The sequence below is a fragment of the Citrus clementina genome, unplaced genomic scaffold (assembly GCF_000493195.1).
Source record: "Citrus clementina cultivar Clemenules unplaced genomic scaffold, Citrus_clementina_v1.0 scaffold_6, whole genome shotgun sequence".
Classification (NCBI taxonomy): Eukaryota; Viridiplantae; Streptophyta; class Magnoliopsida; order Sapindales; family Rutaceae; genus Citrus; species Citrus x clementina.
Window position 1 is genome coordinate 23,624,340 of NW_006262139.1, and position 14,375 is coordinate 23,638,714.

A 14,375-nucleotide genomic window follows, 5' to 3' on the forward strand; every position below is an offset into this window, starting at 1 on the left:
GAAAGCAATGATGTCACCTTGAATCCACAGAATGTGAGCACAAACAATTCAATCATCAAATAGCAGCACAAGACTAGCACACAACTGATGATATAATTCAAAATATAAAACTTCTCTTGATAATTTGATTAAACATTACATAAAAAGCCATTATGCCCAACAGTTATAAATACACGGCTCCCTTAAACTGCCGGGAACAAAAACTTAATCAATTTGCACCTTAACACAAAGCAAAGCAGAAGATCTGCCCAAGCACAAGCATGACAAACAAAAGAGAAATAATTCCAGAGATTTGATCTGATGAAACAATTCATACTTAAAACACACTTTCACCAAACACCAGTGGTGTAAGCTCTGCCCAGCTAGTCTAAAGCAGAGATTATTATGTTTATTAAGAGTTCTGGTTAAGCTGAATCTTTTTAGGAGAATAATTAGATTTTGGACTGTTTGGCAATCTTGAACCACTCGGTATGAAAAGATCCTTCCATATCAATCCTTTCATATGTATGAGCACCAAAATAATCTCGTTGAGCTTGGACCAAATTAGCTGGCAACCTTTCCCTTCTGTATGAGTCGAAATAAGCAAGACTGGATGACATACCAGGTGTGCTAATACCCGAGTTGATAGCAAGGCAAACAACTCTTCGCCAGGCAGACTGCCTATCAACAATTTCCTTTGCAAACTCAGGGTCCACAAGAAGGTTTGCCAGATCAGCATTCCTATCGTATGCCTTCTTGATTCTGTCAAGGAACACAGCACGGATAATGCAACCCCCCTTCCAAATCCTAGCCAGTTCCCCCAACTTCAAGTCCCATCCTTTTTCAATACTCTTTGCACGAATAAGATTCATCCCCTGTGCGTAACTACATATCTTGGATGCATAAAGAGCCTGCCTCACATCATCAATCAACTTCTGCTTGTCCACAGCTTGGTTAGACTGAACACCAAAGCCACCTGATTTAAAGACTTGGGCAGCTTCAACTCTTTCTTCCTTTAAACCACTAAGGAACCTTGCATCCAAAGAAGATGCAATAGTGGGAGCTGCAACTGATAGATCAGCAGCTTGCTGTACAGTCCATTTGCCAGTACCCTTCATACCTGTTTTGTCCAAAACCTTGTCAACCAAGTAACCATCTCCCTTATCATCCTTTATTCCAAAAATATCTGCAGTGATTTCAATCAAGAAGCTGAGAAGCTCCCCCTTGTTCCATTCTGTGAAAACATTTTGCAGTTCCTCATTTGTCAACTTTCCAACAGATTTCAGTACGTCATAAGCCTCTGCAATCAGCTGCATATCACCGTATTCAATTCCATTATGAATCATCTTCACAAAATTACCAGATCCACCTTTGCCAACGTAAGTCACACAGGGGCCGCTATCAGGAACTTGAGCCGCGACCTTTAGAAGAATGTCTTCAATATACTTGTAAGCCTCGAATGATCCTCCAGGCATCAAAGAAGGACCATGTCTTGCACCCTCTTCACCACCTGAAACTCCCATTCCAAGGTAGAGCAAACCCAATTCAGCCATGGCTTTCTCTCTTCTCTCGGTGTTCTCATACCACTCATTACCCCCATCAATGATGCAATCACCTTTCTCCATGTAAGCAGAGAGGGTCTTAATGGTTTCGTCAACAGGTGCACCAGCTTTAACAAGCATGATTATCACCCGAGGTTTTTGGATTGAATTGACAAATGATTCAGGATCACGGAAACCAAATAAAGGCAAATCTCCCTCCTTTTTAGCTCTTTCAACTGTCTCATCAACTTTGGAGGTAGTTCGGTTATAAACAGAAATGGGAAAGCCTTTTTCAGCAATGTTGAGGGCGAGATTTTGGCCCATGACCGCCAGACCAGCAAGGCCTATTCTCGTAAGTTGTTTGCCCTCAACCATATCTTCCTCTGTTCCACATTTGAGATTGATAGTGAGATTAATTCAAAATGATTTTCACAAATCAAACAAATTTGAGATCCTTGAATAAATATTTTAATGAAGCACCACCCATGACTCAATGCCAACTTATGATCTATTTTTAAGAATGAAGTGGATTATTTCAGTGAAAGAAATATCAGATGCAATAATGAAATGAGTGATGGTCATGCATGTACTCCTGAGATAATCAAATTGTAAAAAGTAAAAAATTATCGAACCAGCATCATCATGTGATTAACATAATTTAGTAAAAATCAATTAGCCAATGCACCCTTGCATCTTAAAAAGGTCTCCAGCTGAAAAATGCACTTTTTCAGGAAACCCGCATACTTAGAAGGCCATTGTTAGGAACATAGTGATTCACTAGTTACGTCAAAAGGAAGCAAAATTAGATAACTGAATAGATAAGCCATCCTTAGCCAGATGGAAGTCACCTCCAAATGGGCTCTCCCACTTGGTTTCAGTCCCCTAGAAGTGAAATGTAGAAGCGGTTTTTTCCTTTGATAAAATGGGAGTAAATCTCTATTGGAGCGGATTTTCAAGCAATGCGAGTAGAGCCCCGACGCTACTATCATTGTATGTATTTTAGACTTATGATAAACTAGTTTGTAATATCAGTTGATTATAATATAATAATGCAAAAATAAACAATAAAATAAATGAATGATTCATAAACAATAAGATCCAACTACTAATCTACAAGCGCCTAAAATTGTGACTTTCGTGAGTAAAAATGAAATAAAAACAAAGGCACAAGAATAAGGCACAAGAATGATCTTGCAGATAAAAGGATTCTTAAAACAAGTGGATCATATAAACTCAGAACAAATAGAAAGCAAACCCAGATGAGCAAAATCTAAATAAAACGCAGAAAGATCATTACTTTGCTCAGTCTCCTATAAAATTATACCAAAATCATAGAACACAAAAGACTTTAAGGAGTTACGAAAGAATCAAACCTTAAAAAATTCTTCTTCTTCTTCTTCTAAAATCTGATGCAAAAACAAGAGAATGAAAATTCAGACAAATCAACCCAAAATGTGATCTGGGATTAGCAGAGCAGAGACTCTATAAACATAATAAATGATTAAAAATACAATACGTCAATAATACACAGTTTCACAGCAAAAGGCAATAACATATATATTGCTTGCCCTGAAAAAAAAATATGAGCTTTTTATTAATGGGAAAGGCCAAATTGGCTACACCAGCCATTCATAATCGGGTCAAAGTTGGCAACTCTCGTCCCTTGGCGAATCAGCAATCGTTCGTTAACCTCTTGGTATTGCCACGTCATCTGGGTTCAACAACCACAAGCTGATGTGGCAAACAATAAAAAAAAAGAAAAACCTTTTTTTATCGTTTTTTTAGTTTAAAGAGATTTTTATTTTTTGAAGTTATTATTACATGGTTTATTACTAACAATGGCCATTATGCAGAAAAAAAAGGGGAAGAAAAAGAAAAAGAAAGGGAAAAAAAAAAAAAAAAAACGTAGGGGTTAGTTTGTTGTTGGGTTTGTTTAAACTTAAAATAGTTATGATGATTGATGGTTGATAATTGGACTTGCTTCCTACTATTATTGACGGCTGTTAAGTGACAGATATTAGATGAGATTCAATAATTTCTATCTTGTTATTTTATTACTTCATTATTTTTTTATTTAATTTACATGATTTTATACAATAGCATCAAATTTACATTATTTTTTTATTGAGATGGCCTAGCTATAATCAAATTGAATCCCCTACAATCAGATTGAATCCGTCAAATATTAATTTTATTTATGTGTGACAATATGAAGTTTCAATACACATACTACTTTTTCTTTTTTTTCTTTTCCCTCCGGCTAGAGCATATTATAGAAAGTCTTCCTTCTATTAATCACTTATCAATGTCAAATTTTATCTGAACATTTTATAATTGACGGCTGCTCAATTCACTGCTTTGATCTTTGTGGCTAAGCCGTCAAGTTTCTAATCTTTGACCCAAAACCAATTCCAAAGGTAAAACGGGAAGAAAATGGGCTTTTCTAGTAATTGAAATTTCTAATGCCAAGGCAGGTTATTTATGTATTTACAAGTTTAGGTCAGGGTCAGAGTCCGCAATAGCATAAAGGCATGATCCTTCATGTGAATACTCTTCCAATAAGGACAAGTTGATAAATAAGAAATCATTTCTTGTTCGGTGACACCCTCCCCCTTTGACCTTCGTTCTTTCTACCAAGTCCCGCCACTAAACCAAACTTTTTTAGCATTTTATTTGAATTATTAAATTACAACTTGAAATTTTTTTTTTCCATAAAAATAATTAAGTCGTCAAAACATAAATAAATAAGGGCTGCCATTCTGTCATAAATGAGATCACAAAATTGATTGATGTGAACAAGCTATATACCATTCGAAGCTGGAAAACGAAAAACTACTCGACCACGAAATAATTAGCTAGTTAAAGGAGTCACTGAGGTATCGATTTGTCAGAATTTCTCATCATATAATGAAAAGTTAAATTAAGACACAAAAAAAATTGCATTGCTGCGTGTTTTACATAATTGAGTTTTGATTGTTTACAATTTTAAGCTCAATGCTGTAAAAACTAATAAGCATCTTAACCGAGAAGAGACACACCATCACTAAGCTTTGGAGAAGGTTACAACCAATTAGAGGAGACCAAAACTTGTATGAATATAAAGTAACCATCTATAAACCATCACTGAAAGTGTGTTTGTGTTACCTGAAGAATAAGTGCTGTAATGCGACTTCAATTAGAGGCCAAAATTGCACACCTGCACAAACTCCATATCATTATCCACATATTTAGTCCAGAGACTCTTGTATTGATTCATAGCAATGTCAAGCCAAGGTTTCATGTTTCCGTTGTAATGGATGACTGCAGCCTTATTGATTTCATCCATACTGATACTCGGATTGTACCCGAGTCCAAGGACATGCCAGGATTTATCCAATGACTTTGTTGTTGAGTAGAAAGTGATGAGGCCCGGTGGCAGGGTACCCAATTTCCACAGAGTTCGATCCTCATTCTGATGAAAAAAATTCATGCATAAATTGACTGAATTGTCCAATCTCAATGTCAACCCAAGAATTTTAAGTCCTCACTAAACTAAAGCGTCAAGCAATTTAATTACTGAATTAAACTAATTGAACATGCACGTGATTTGCATCTACTTTAAGCTATTATATTGGCAAAAAAACATAAAATGGAATTCTATTGTATGTGTAGACACACTTACCAAGTTTTGCCAGTAATGGTATTGGTCTGTGCATTTCTCACGCCTCCAAGCATCAAGATCAAATATATTCATCCCAAATGCCCATGCACAAGCCTTTGGATTAAATTTCTCCCTGATTAAGGGATGTGAGAAATTTAGATATTGAGCATAACGATGAAATGACCCAAAGCAGGTTTCCACAGCCCCGTTCACCTTTCCATCTAAATCAATGTTCCACAACCCAGTCAAGTCCTTTTGAACCACAACATCATCATCCAGAAACAAAATCTTGTGCAATTTAGGATACATCTCAGGCAAATAGAACCTAAGGTGATTCAACATTGACAGGTACTTGGGATTCCTAAATTTCATGTTATTCACATCTTTTGTTGTATTCTCCGCCTTATGGTCAAAGTAAAACTTCTGCATCTTAGCAGACTCAAGCTGCCTCAATACTGGTACATACGACGAGTTCAGGAATGAATAATCCTCCACAGCCTTCACTTCTACGTGTGCACCACCTTCCACAGGCCTCATCCTGAACCAAACCTTCATTGCCGCAATATTCATTCTGTCAGTAACCACATGGAAAACATGTTTCCACGGTTCCTGTGCATTCTTCACCACAGACCTCACTACAACTGATACTGCAATCACATTATCCGAAAATATAGCATAATGATACAAAGTGGGGTCCTCAAATTCCTCCTTAGGAGGCTCCTCCTTATACTTGTCTGGGTGTGAAATCCTCTCCTCCACAAGTCTCATTGCCAAACAATGCAAACTCTTAGGAACCGATTTAGCAGAAATCAAGCTAGCAAATGCCCCGTTCTTCTTCGCCTTAATCAACAACTCATTAACTGCAAAGATCGTATCTTTCAACTTCTGAATCTTCAACTGATTATCATAACTCTCTTTCGACTCACCAATCATCAACCTAGCAACTTTCACTTTATCCTTTACTTCCTTCTCGAACTGCCTCAACACATCCTCATCCACGGCACCCTCTGACTCAAACAAAGCCGATTTATAACCAGGTTTCATCAAAAGATCCGAAAAGTTGTGAGCCAGATCATCAAACATCCTCAACTGCCTAGATATATCTAGCTTCAACTTCCTAGCATAAGCAGCATAAGTATTCACTAAAGTGATATGATCATTTGCTTGTTTCTGTATCAAATCTAATCTAGTCTTAAGCGGATCAGACTTCAACGCCAAAAACGTCCTTTGAACATACGCATTGCCACTACTGGGCAAACCCTATCCAAAACCAAAAACACAAATAAACATTCCTTCTCTGACGAACTCTGTCAAACATTTTCTTAAAATCCAAAACCATCATCAACTCTTTTTACAGAGAGTCAGTAAAAGACAAAAAGCTTATAAACCAAAAAAAAAAAATTAATCGATTCAACACTCAACATTTTCTTTAAATCCGAGTCATCAACTTTTCTCATAGCTTAAAAATTTGAAATTCACAACTTCTTTCCTAGCAAGTACACACGAGTAGCTAAAAGACAAAAATGAATCCAATTTATTGCGCAATTAATAATTATTGATAGTAAATTTTCATAGAAAGAGTTGATAAATGGCATTTCAAATAAGTGAAAGAAGGTCTCTCAAAAAAAAAAAAAAAAAGTGAAAGAAGGAGTGAAGTGGAGGTGGACTTACGGGGTCGTGATGAGAAGTGGAGGGGTGAGAGGTGAGGATGACGGAGAGAGTGGCGAGGAAGAGGAGAGAGAACATGGCGGACACGAAGATGCGGTATGCGAATAAGCTGCGTAGACCGGGACCTACAGCGGTTCCGCCGCGGCCTCCGCGAATGGCCACCGCCATTTTGAGGTTTAAGCGATCTGATTGCTTAATTTGAGATCTGAAGTATTGAAGAAGAGAGATTTAAAGCGCTGCTGTCGTTGTTTTGATTCAATGATTCAAAGATTTATTATTTTTTAAAAATTTTTAAATTGCTTTTTCTGAGGACAGAGGAGTCGAATATTATTAATAAAGAAGGAGCAGGTCGGAGTTCAGATCATAGAGTACACAGAGTTGACACTTGACAGTACACACGCGGTTTGGTCGAAGTGGATTCTGTTAGTTTATACGACACGTCATTCGTAGGAGACGATGTCGTTTTATTTGCCACAGGTCGTAGTGAGGACGACTCGTCATCCAGCCATTTGTAATGACATCGTTTTGACTTTATGACTCCGCCAGTAACTTTGTTTAATTACTTTGTGCTTCTCATTGAAGTCAAGTAACTTTATTTTTTTTTATTTTCTTTAAAAATGTGTGTATACACACACGCACACACACACACATACATATATATATATATAATGTATTCACAGTGGTTGGAAGAAACGAATCTTGCAGCTGAATGGATAGCACAGACAGCACATAAGAAGATTCAGCAATCTTCTAAGCAATTACATGGACTTCCTGTTGCTTTAGAAAAAGTGCACTTGTTTTCATTTCAAAGGAAACTCGTATATTGGAATGACAGGGCCTTTAACGTTTGCAAAAGAGAAACTCCATGAAAATGAAAAAAAAATTAAAATATAAGCAGTTTCATTGACACGCATATTTATATGAAAGCACTGATCAATATGAAAGTTCATTATGGAGATTTGCGTCAAAACACCCGGGAGATTAATACTTAAAATGGAGATCACAAATCAAAATGATTATGTTATATAAATCTCATGACATAATTTTCCCACATGAGCTCTCAAAAGATGGCATGCTAACCTAAAGTATGAAAAGCAATTTCCTGCAACAGTAATAGATTTCCAGAGAATGGTATGCTTGGAAGTGCTAACTTTTCCAGCAAAAGCATCCAAAGTATGATCTTGGAGAGAAAGAAAAAAAGGTAAAAGGAAAATGTGGCCCTTCATGAAAACAAAGTGACAAACATTGTCAGATTTTGTCATTCAAAAATTAAATATAGCCCACGCTGGGGGAAGACGAAAACCATCTAATCAAAAGACCAATCAGGTTGAAGCTCATACCAACAGAATCAAGTCTGCGCAAGCAACTTCTGCAACATCAAATTCAACAAATGGTCAATAATTAAACCCATAACTGTGTGGAACCTGCTTGCGTATTGCACAAGATCATGTTATTTTGGCAGTCCACTTCAAGTGCCACTATATATTGGAACCGTTAATGACTAATGTGATCTTTCATTTACCTTCATAAATGGCTTTAACAAGTGGATTAATGTTGTCTCTTGGAGAACAGCCACAACAGGATGCGCTGCATTGTGATATTGTTGTATGGTTTCTACGAAAATGTAAAAGAGCATGAATAAAAAAAATAAGAATATTGCAGCAGATTCAAATTATAATCAGAAGTACTTAAAGTCCTCATACCTCAGGTTCATAAAATTAAGCATGATTCAATCTCCTCCTCCTTGAGAATCAAAGATGAATCTGCAATCTATTTCAATGTACCGTATGTGGGCTATCATGTGCCACTATTGTCCTCTTCCCTCTTCGCATCTTTCTTTTAGCAGAGGACATCCCTTGGTATATAGTTGCAAAAGTGAAGGTCTAGAACAGTTGAAGATATGTATTCCAGATTCTGAAAATCTCGAATCCATAGTCTGGTTAGGGAAGTACTTCCTATCTCCTCCTGCGGAAAGGAGATCATATCTGGAAATTCCCCATTAACTATGAGTTCTTTAAGAGAGTTGAGTCTGTGCAGCCCCCTCTGGAACAATGACTTAAAGATATTAACATCTGTAATTTTAAGAATTGTAAGGTTGGTTGGGTAGTCATTCTCAGGGATCGCCACTATGCCAGGACATTGTTCCACTGTTAATTGTTGATGAGAGGTGAGTCTGTGTATTCCGTTGAGTAGAGCTTCCAGTTTCTCACAATTAATTACGCAGACTGCTGTCAAGTTTGTGGAAGGCAGACCTCTTTCTGGAAAAGAAACAAGACTTGGACAATTCCTTATTTCAATCTGTTGAAGACGGCTCAGCTTGTGCAGCTCATGTGGTAAACATTTGAGATTATCACACCCATTGACCATAATATTTTCAAAGGATGTGATAATGGCAAACATTTCTGCTACTGAGCTTAGCTTTGAACATTATAAAAGCTGAAGCTTTTTAAGAGCCTTATGTAGATTTCCTCCTGAAGACAAAGAAGAGAGAGTTGAGCAACCATCAAGTTCAAATTCTTCAAGTATGGCAGGAAACTTACTTTTTGACCATAAAGACGCGAGAGATGGAAAGTCTACAATTTGCAAATAAACCAGATGAGAGGCTTTTCCTCATGGATTACTGAAAGTTCCTCCAGCATCAGAGTCCATAAATTCTTGCTACAAAAGATCTCCAGCCTCTCAAGATTTAGAGGCAGCTGCTGCACTCTAGCAATGTGTGTTAAAGGATCACAGTTTGCAATAAACTATCTTTGAAGAGATGTGTTGCATTGCATTTGCTAATTTAGATTACTTTCAGCTGACAAGGAAGGCTAACCTCTAGAAAGGAAACTAGTTTTGTGCAGCCTGCAACAGTTATCTCTGTAAGAGAACTAAGGCAGTGCAATGCTTGTGGTAGGTTCACAAGGCATTCACAATCAATCAGTTCCAGATATTTTAGCCTGCAAAGCACTTGTATCTTCATTTCTGCATCCTTTAAATCATATCATTCAACAACAATTGAAGTATTGTCTCATTATGATTTTCCCTGCGATAAACTTTTGCTTCATTCACCACAGATGTTGTGGAAAGTCTTTGTCCGACTTTCTTGGACCTCTCTCCTGAATTGCTTTTCAAAATTAGCTGCTCTTTCTCCATGTCAATTTCCTGTAATCTGGTAGTACTGTCCTTGAGTTTGTACCTCATAGAGGCATTGAACATTAGAGAGGGTGTATTGAAATTTGAGCAGCAAGTACGAATAATTAGCTTCCATGCCTTACTTGTGCTGGGTTGATCAGGTTTAAATAACAACTTTCTTTGCAAAGCTTCAGTGTCAAGCTCATCCAAGATGTCTTTTAAGTGGTAAGCCAAGTTCTGAAGTTCACCAAGCCATATATCGTCACTGATTGCTCTGTCACCTGCTTTCCCTCTGCATCTTCAAGCACTACAGGAATCTTCGACAATGTTTTCTCCCACTTCTTGAAGGGAGCATCGATTTGCTCTTGGTGGGCAAACAGCCTAAGTCCCTTTGAAGTTAACTTCTTCAGCAGCATCCCAAACGATACAAATAGAATCGCCTCTTCAATGATAGACATGGTTTCTCTGTAGGCCCAAAAAAAAAAAAAAGCAGTAATGCAAATGATAGAAGTAAAGCAAGTTTGCAGAAAGTTGACTGGAATTTTGGAAAGCAAAAAGTTCAGTATGTTTTATGGATGCTGAAGCAATCTCACGTATGTTTTATTCATTTCTTTATGACTTTTGGCCTCCTAACAAGTTACTTCACCAAATAAAGGACAAGAAAAAAGCACTAGCAGCAGTTCATTATTGACTGCCGTACGTGTTTATCAGTGTTCTAACATCACACAGAGGCCAGAGCTTGGATGCAGTAGCTGATAAATTGTCAAAAAGTATAGAATGGCATGGTTAGTCATCATTGTTTTTCATTTAATCTAGATTACCTTCACTCTCAAGAAACTAGTCATTTTATAGCTCTTGTATGCTATATTCATATGGGTTCAACTAGCAATAAGTGGTCTTCTCAAAAAAAAAAAAAAAAACTAGCAATAAGTGGACGAGTAATTAGTAAATATTAGCTATCGGACAAATAATATTTTAGTTGTTATGCTTTCAAAGTTAAGAAGAAGCATGTTCTACTTTGTTCGAGCATATTGACTCTATTAATGCTGACTGTAGGAACCAAACAAAGAAAAATGAGCAAGCCTTCAGAGGAGGTATCTCAAGTCTTAGTTTCCCTCCCAAATATGGTATCTACATTTATGTTGTTCTTCTGGACTATTTTCAGTTGGTAACTTCAAGGCTTTAACCATGATGCTACCGCATAAAGCTAAGATGTCATTGTCATCTGGTGCTCATCAGATTGAACTGTTGCACATTCTAACAGAGCTCTTTGCAGACAAGCCCATTTGCGGCAATGATATTTTGTTAAAGCTAAATAGGTCCAGTATAACTAAGACCCTGTTTTGTTACATCATCAAACAAAAACTTTGCTAATTATTTAATTTCATCAACAAGCTCATCAGAAAATCAAGCATATATAACAGAGTACTGCCAGTGATATTTTATTTATGTGTTACTCTATCTTCAGGTCACATTGCGCAATTGAATAGTTAGAAACTGAACTTTTGCTTGGATTTAATTTAAGATTTGTCAATTCTCTTCTTTGTGTTTTTTTGTTGGAGCCAACGGTGTTATCAAGGGACTATAAATTTAAAAAAGATGATCACTTATCACGATAAAACCAATGCAAATTTAAAAGATTAAAAAAAAAAACAAAAAGACTGAGGCCTTCCTCATTTTTGACACATGGGCATCCATATATATATATATATATATATATATATATATATATTTCTTAACGCGAACACTCTGGAAATACTGTACATACATGTGGTTGTTTCCAGAGAGGCCACATTATTATTTTCGTCATATCAAGGCACCCAAGTTGATTTAGACTGGTAAATCTTCAGGGCATTTCTGCATAATTTATACGAAACTTAATTGCCAAGGTGAAGCTCACAGCTTTTTATCATCATTTTTTTTCCTGAAATAATTATATAGTTGTCTGTATGATTCAGTTTCTGTATTAGTTCATTTATACATATATTATTTGAAGGTACTTTTAATCAACATCATGGAAAGGGTCGCAAGTGATGACACAAAAAAGGAACTAGTGCAAAACAAGGTAGCAAGCGTTTAACTCTTTTTTTTTTTTTTAATTTTTACTTAGATACATATGTGTGTGAGTGTGTATGATTCAAATCTTATCTGTTTTATATATCTACAGAATTCAGGAGAAGTCTCCTCAAATCAGAGTAAAGTTGTATATGTTTTAGGTAATTAATTAACCATTTTGGCACTTCAGAATACAAATATGTACAATCTTAGCACAAGGTTGATATATAATTCTGGTTTCTGTAATGCAATGTCAAATTAACATTTTTACAGGGGGACCAGGGAGTGGAAAGAGCACCCAATGTTCCAAAATCGCCAAACACTTGGGCTTTCGCCATCTAAGCGCCGGTGATCTTCTTGAAGCAGAAGCTGAGTCTGGGTCCAATGACGGGTACTTTGCGTTTTGTGTTTAGTTAATAGCTTACAATTTTTGGGATCAAGCAGTTGAGGCAAAGAATTTTTTAGATATATAGATATTTTTTAAGGACTCTTTAGTGCTTCATATGTCTTATTAACTATACATACATACATGGTTAACAGAAAGATGATCCGGGAATATAAGAAGGAAGGAAAGCTGGTACCATCCGAGATTATCGTCAAGCTTCTGCAAAAGGCAATGCAGGAAAGCCAAAACAAGAATTTTGTCATTGATGGATTTCCTCGCAATGAAGAAAATCTCTCTGCTGCTGAAAACATTGTAGGCTTAATTATAACTTCACACACACACACATGCATGCATGCGTTCTCCTTTCTACATGTTTATTACTTGTGTATGATCACTTATGTTGATTATTCCTTTTTATCATCTTAATTACAGTTGAAAATTGAGCCGAATGCTGTACTGGTTTTCGATTGTTCAGAAGAAGAAATGACAAGACGCATTTTGAGTAGAAACCAAGTGAGTAGTTTTGCACAATTCTGTTTTCCCCTTTCAAATTGAATTTCATATGTGCAATAATTGTAGGGAAGAGTTGATGATAAAATTGACACAATTAAGAAACGGCTCAATGTTTATTCTGAATCCACGCTGCCTGTAATCAATTACTATAGCTCAAAGGGAAAGGTTCGGAAGGTAATATTGTTATATGACATACTAAGTTTGATGTATATCTAATTACAATTTGATTGAGCGATTCCATTTATGCCCTTGTTTTATTTGCTGTCTTTAGATTGATGCAGGGAGGCCGATTGAAGAGGTGTTTGATGAAATCAAGGGTGTGTTCTCTGAGCTAAATGCAGGACAGGACCTGGGGAGAAAAGAATCAACATCTAATTAATTAATGTAGATATATGATCACTTCACTCGATTAGAGCTGGATGCCGAGACTTTTTGTTTTGAGTCAATTGATATTATTTTGCAAATTGATTCGTTCAGTAATTAGTACGTAGCTAGTAATTAATGGATCTTTTGTTGATACATAGCTTTGTACTGACTGCTGGGTGTTATCTTATGACACATGTAGTCTCTCTTGAACCAAATTAAAATAACGGGAAATTCTAAAGAATACACATGGACCAAATAAGCGTCTTTAAATTATATAATACAATTGAATTTTAAATTCAATGGAAATTATCAGCTCTTGACTCGCAAGACTCTGCAGCATGGGTAATTGTCTGGTTATTCATTTTATGATCCGTTTACGAGAAATTTCTTATGGCGCGACTTTGTCCTTTGATGTGATTCATGTCTTGCACGAATATTGTGGGCTGGTTCGGCCCAGTCCATTTAAAATTCAAAATTTTGTCAATTATTTTTTTTAATTAATATATTTCTTGTTTTCATCTTTTTCTAAGTAAATTTATTAATATAATTAATGGTTAATAAATTAAAAAATAAAGGTAGTTAAACCTTTATCATATATTAACATTGAAATACAAATGACACAAAATTTGTAAAAAGATCAGGAGATGAGAGGATTCTAGTCCATATAACAACTATATTTAAGGAAAATGATACCTACACTCCAAAGGTCTGGGAAAATAGTCACCAACACTTCTAAATTTTTAAAAATGGACATTAAGACCCCCTTTTGACCACGATACCCTTTACTTATATTATCCCAAAAAAATTAACTTTAAAATTTTTAATAAATAAAATATGATATAAATAATGTAATCTATGTGGTAGACTAACAATATTAAAATATTTTAATAGTTAAATAAATTTAAATATGTAAATTATTGTATTTATTTTAATAATATATTTGTATTTATTGTCAGGATTTTAAATAAATATTTGCATTGAATATATTTTACAATACTAATAATGTTAAAATTATTATTTTTCATAATATTCAAATAATTTGAATTTGAATACATTCATTTTAATATTATATTTATATTATTATAAAATTTACTTCAATATAACAAAATATATA

General features: G+C 35.7%; 3 protein-coding genes across 3 annotated transcripts; 1 reads left to right on the forward strand and 2 right to left on the reverse strand.

The window, feature by feature from the left end:
• Positions 1–106: 106 nt before the first annotated feature.
• On the reverse strand, positions 107–3,086 carry LOC18038845 (6-phosphogluconate dehydrogenase, decarboxylating 3). The gene is made up of 2 exons (XM_006430823.2): positions 2,894–3,086; positions 107–1,903 (listed from the first exon to the last, which is right to left on the reverse strand). Exon 2 carries the CDS (start codon positions 1,893–1,895, stop codon positions 432–434), a length of 1,464 nt encoding a protein of 487 aa, XP_006430886.1. The 5' UTR covers positions 1,896–1,903; positions 2,894–3,086; the 3' UTR covers positions 107–431.
• Positions 3,087–4,451: 1,365 nt separating this feature from the next.
• On the reverse strand, positions 4,452–7,217 carry LOC18038846 (probable galacturonosyltransferase 9). Its single transcript, XM_006430824.2, has 3 exons — positions 6,832–7,217; positions 5,182–6,420; positions 4,452–4,971 (listed from the first exon to the last, which is right to left on the reverse strand). Exons 1-3 carry the CDS (start codon positions 6,994–6,996, stop codon positions 4,696–4,698), a joined length of 1,680 nt encoding a protein of 559 aa, XP_006430887.1. The 5' UTR covers positions 6,997–7,217; the 3' UTR covers positions 4,452–4,695.
• Positions 7,218–11,824: 4,607 nt separating this feature from the next.
• LOC18038835 (UMP-CMP kinase 3) lies at positions 11,825–13,274 on the forward strand. Its single transcript, XM_024182649.1, has 8 exons — positions 11,825–11,831; positions 11,939–12,007; positions 12,110–12,158; positions 12,271–12,388; positions 12,538–12,694; positions 12,815–12,895; positions 12,962–13,069; positions 13,167–13,274. Exons 2-8 carry the CDS (start codon positions 11,957–11,959, stop codon positions 13,272–13,274), a joined length of 672 nt encoding a protein of 223 aa, XP_024038417.1. The 5' UTR covers positions 11,825–11,831; positions 11,939–11,956.
• The last annotated feature ends 1,101 nt before the right edge of the window (positions 13,275–14,375 follow it).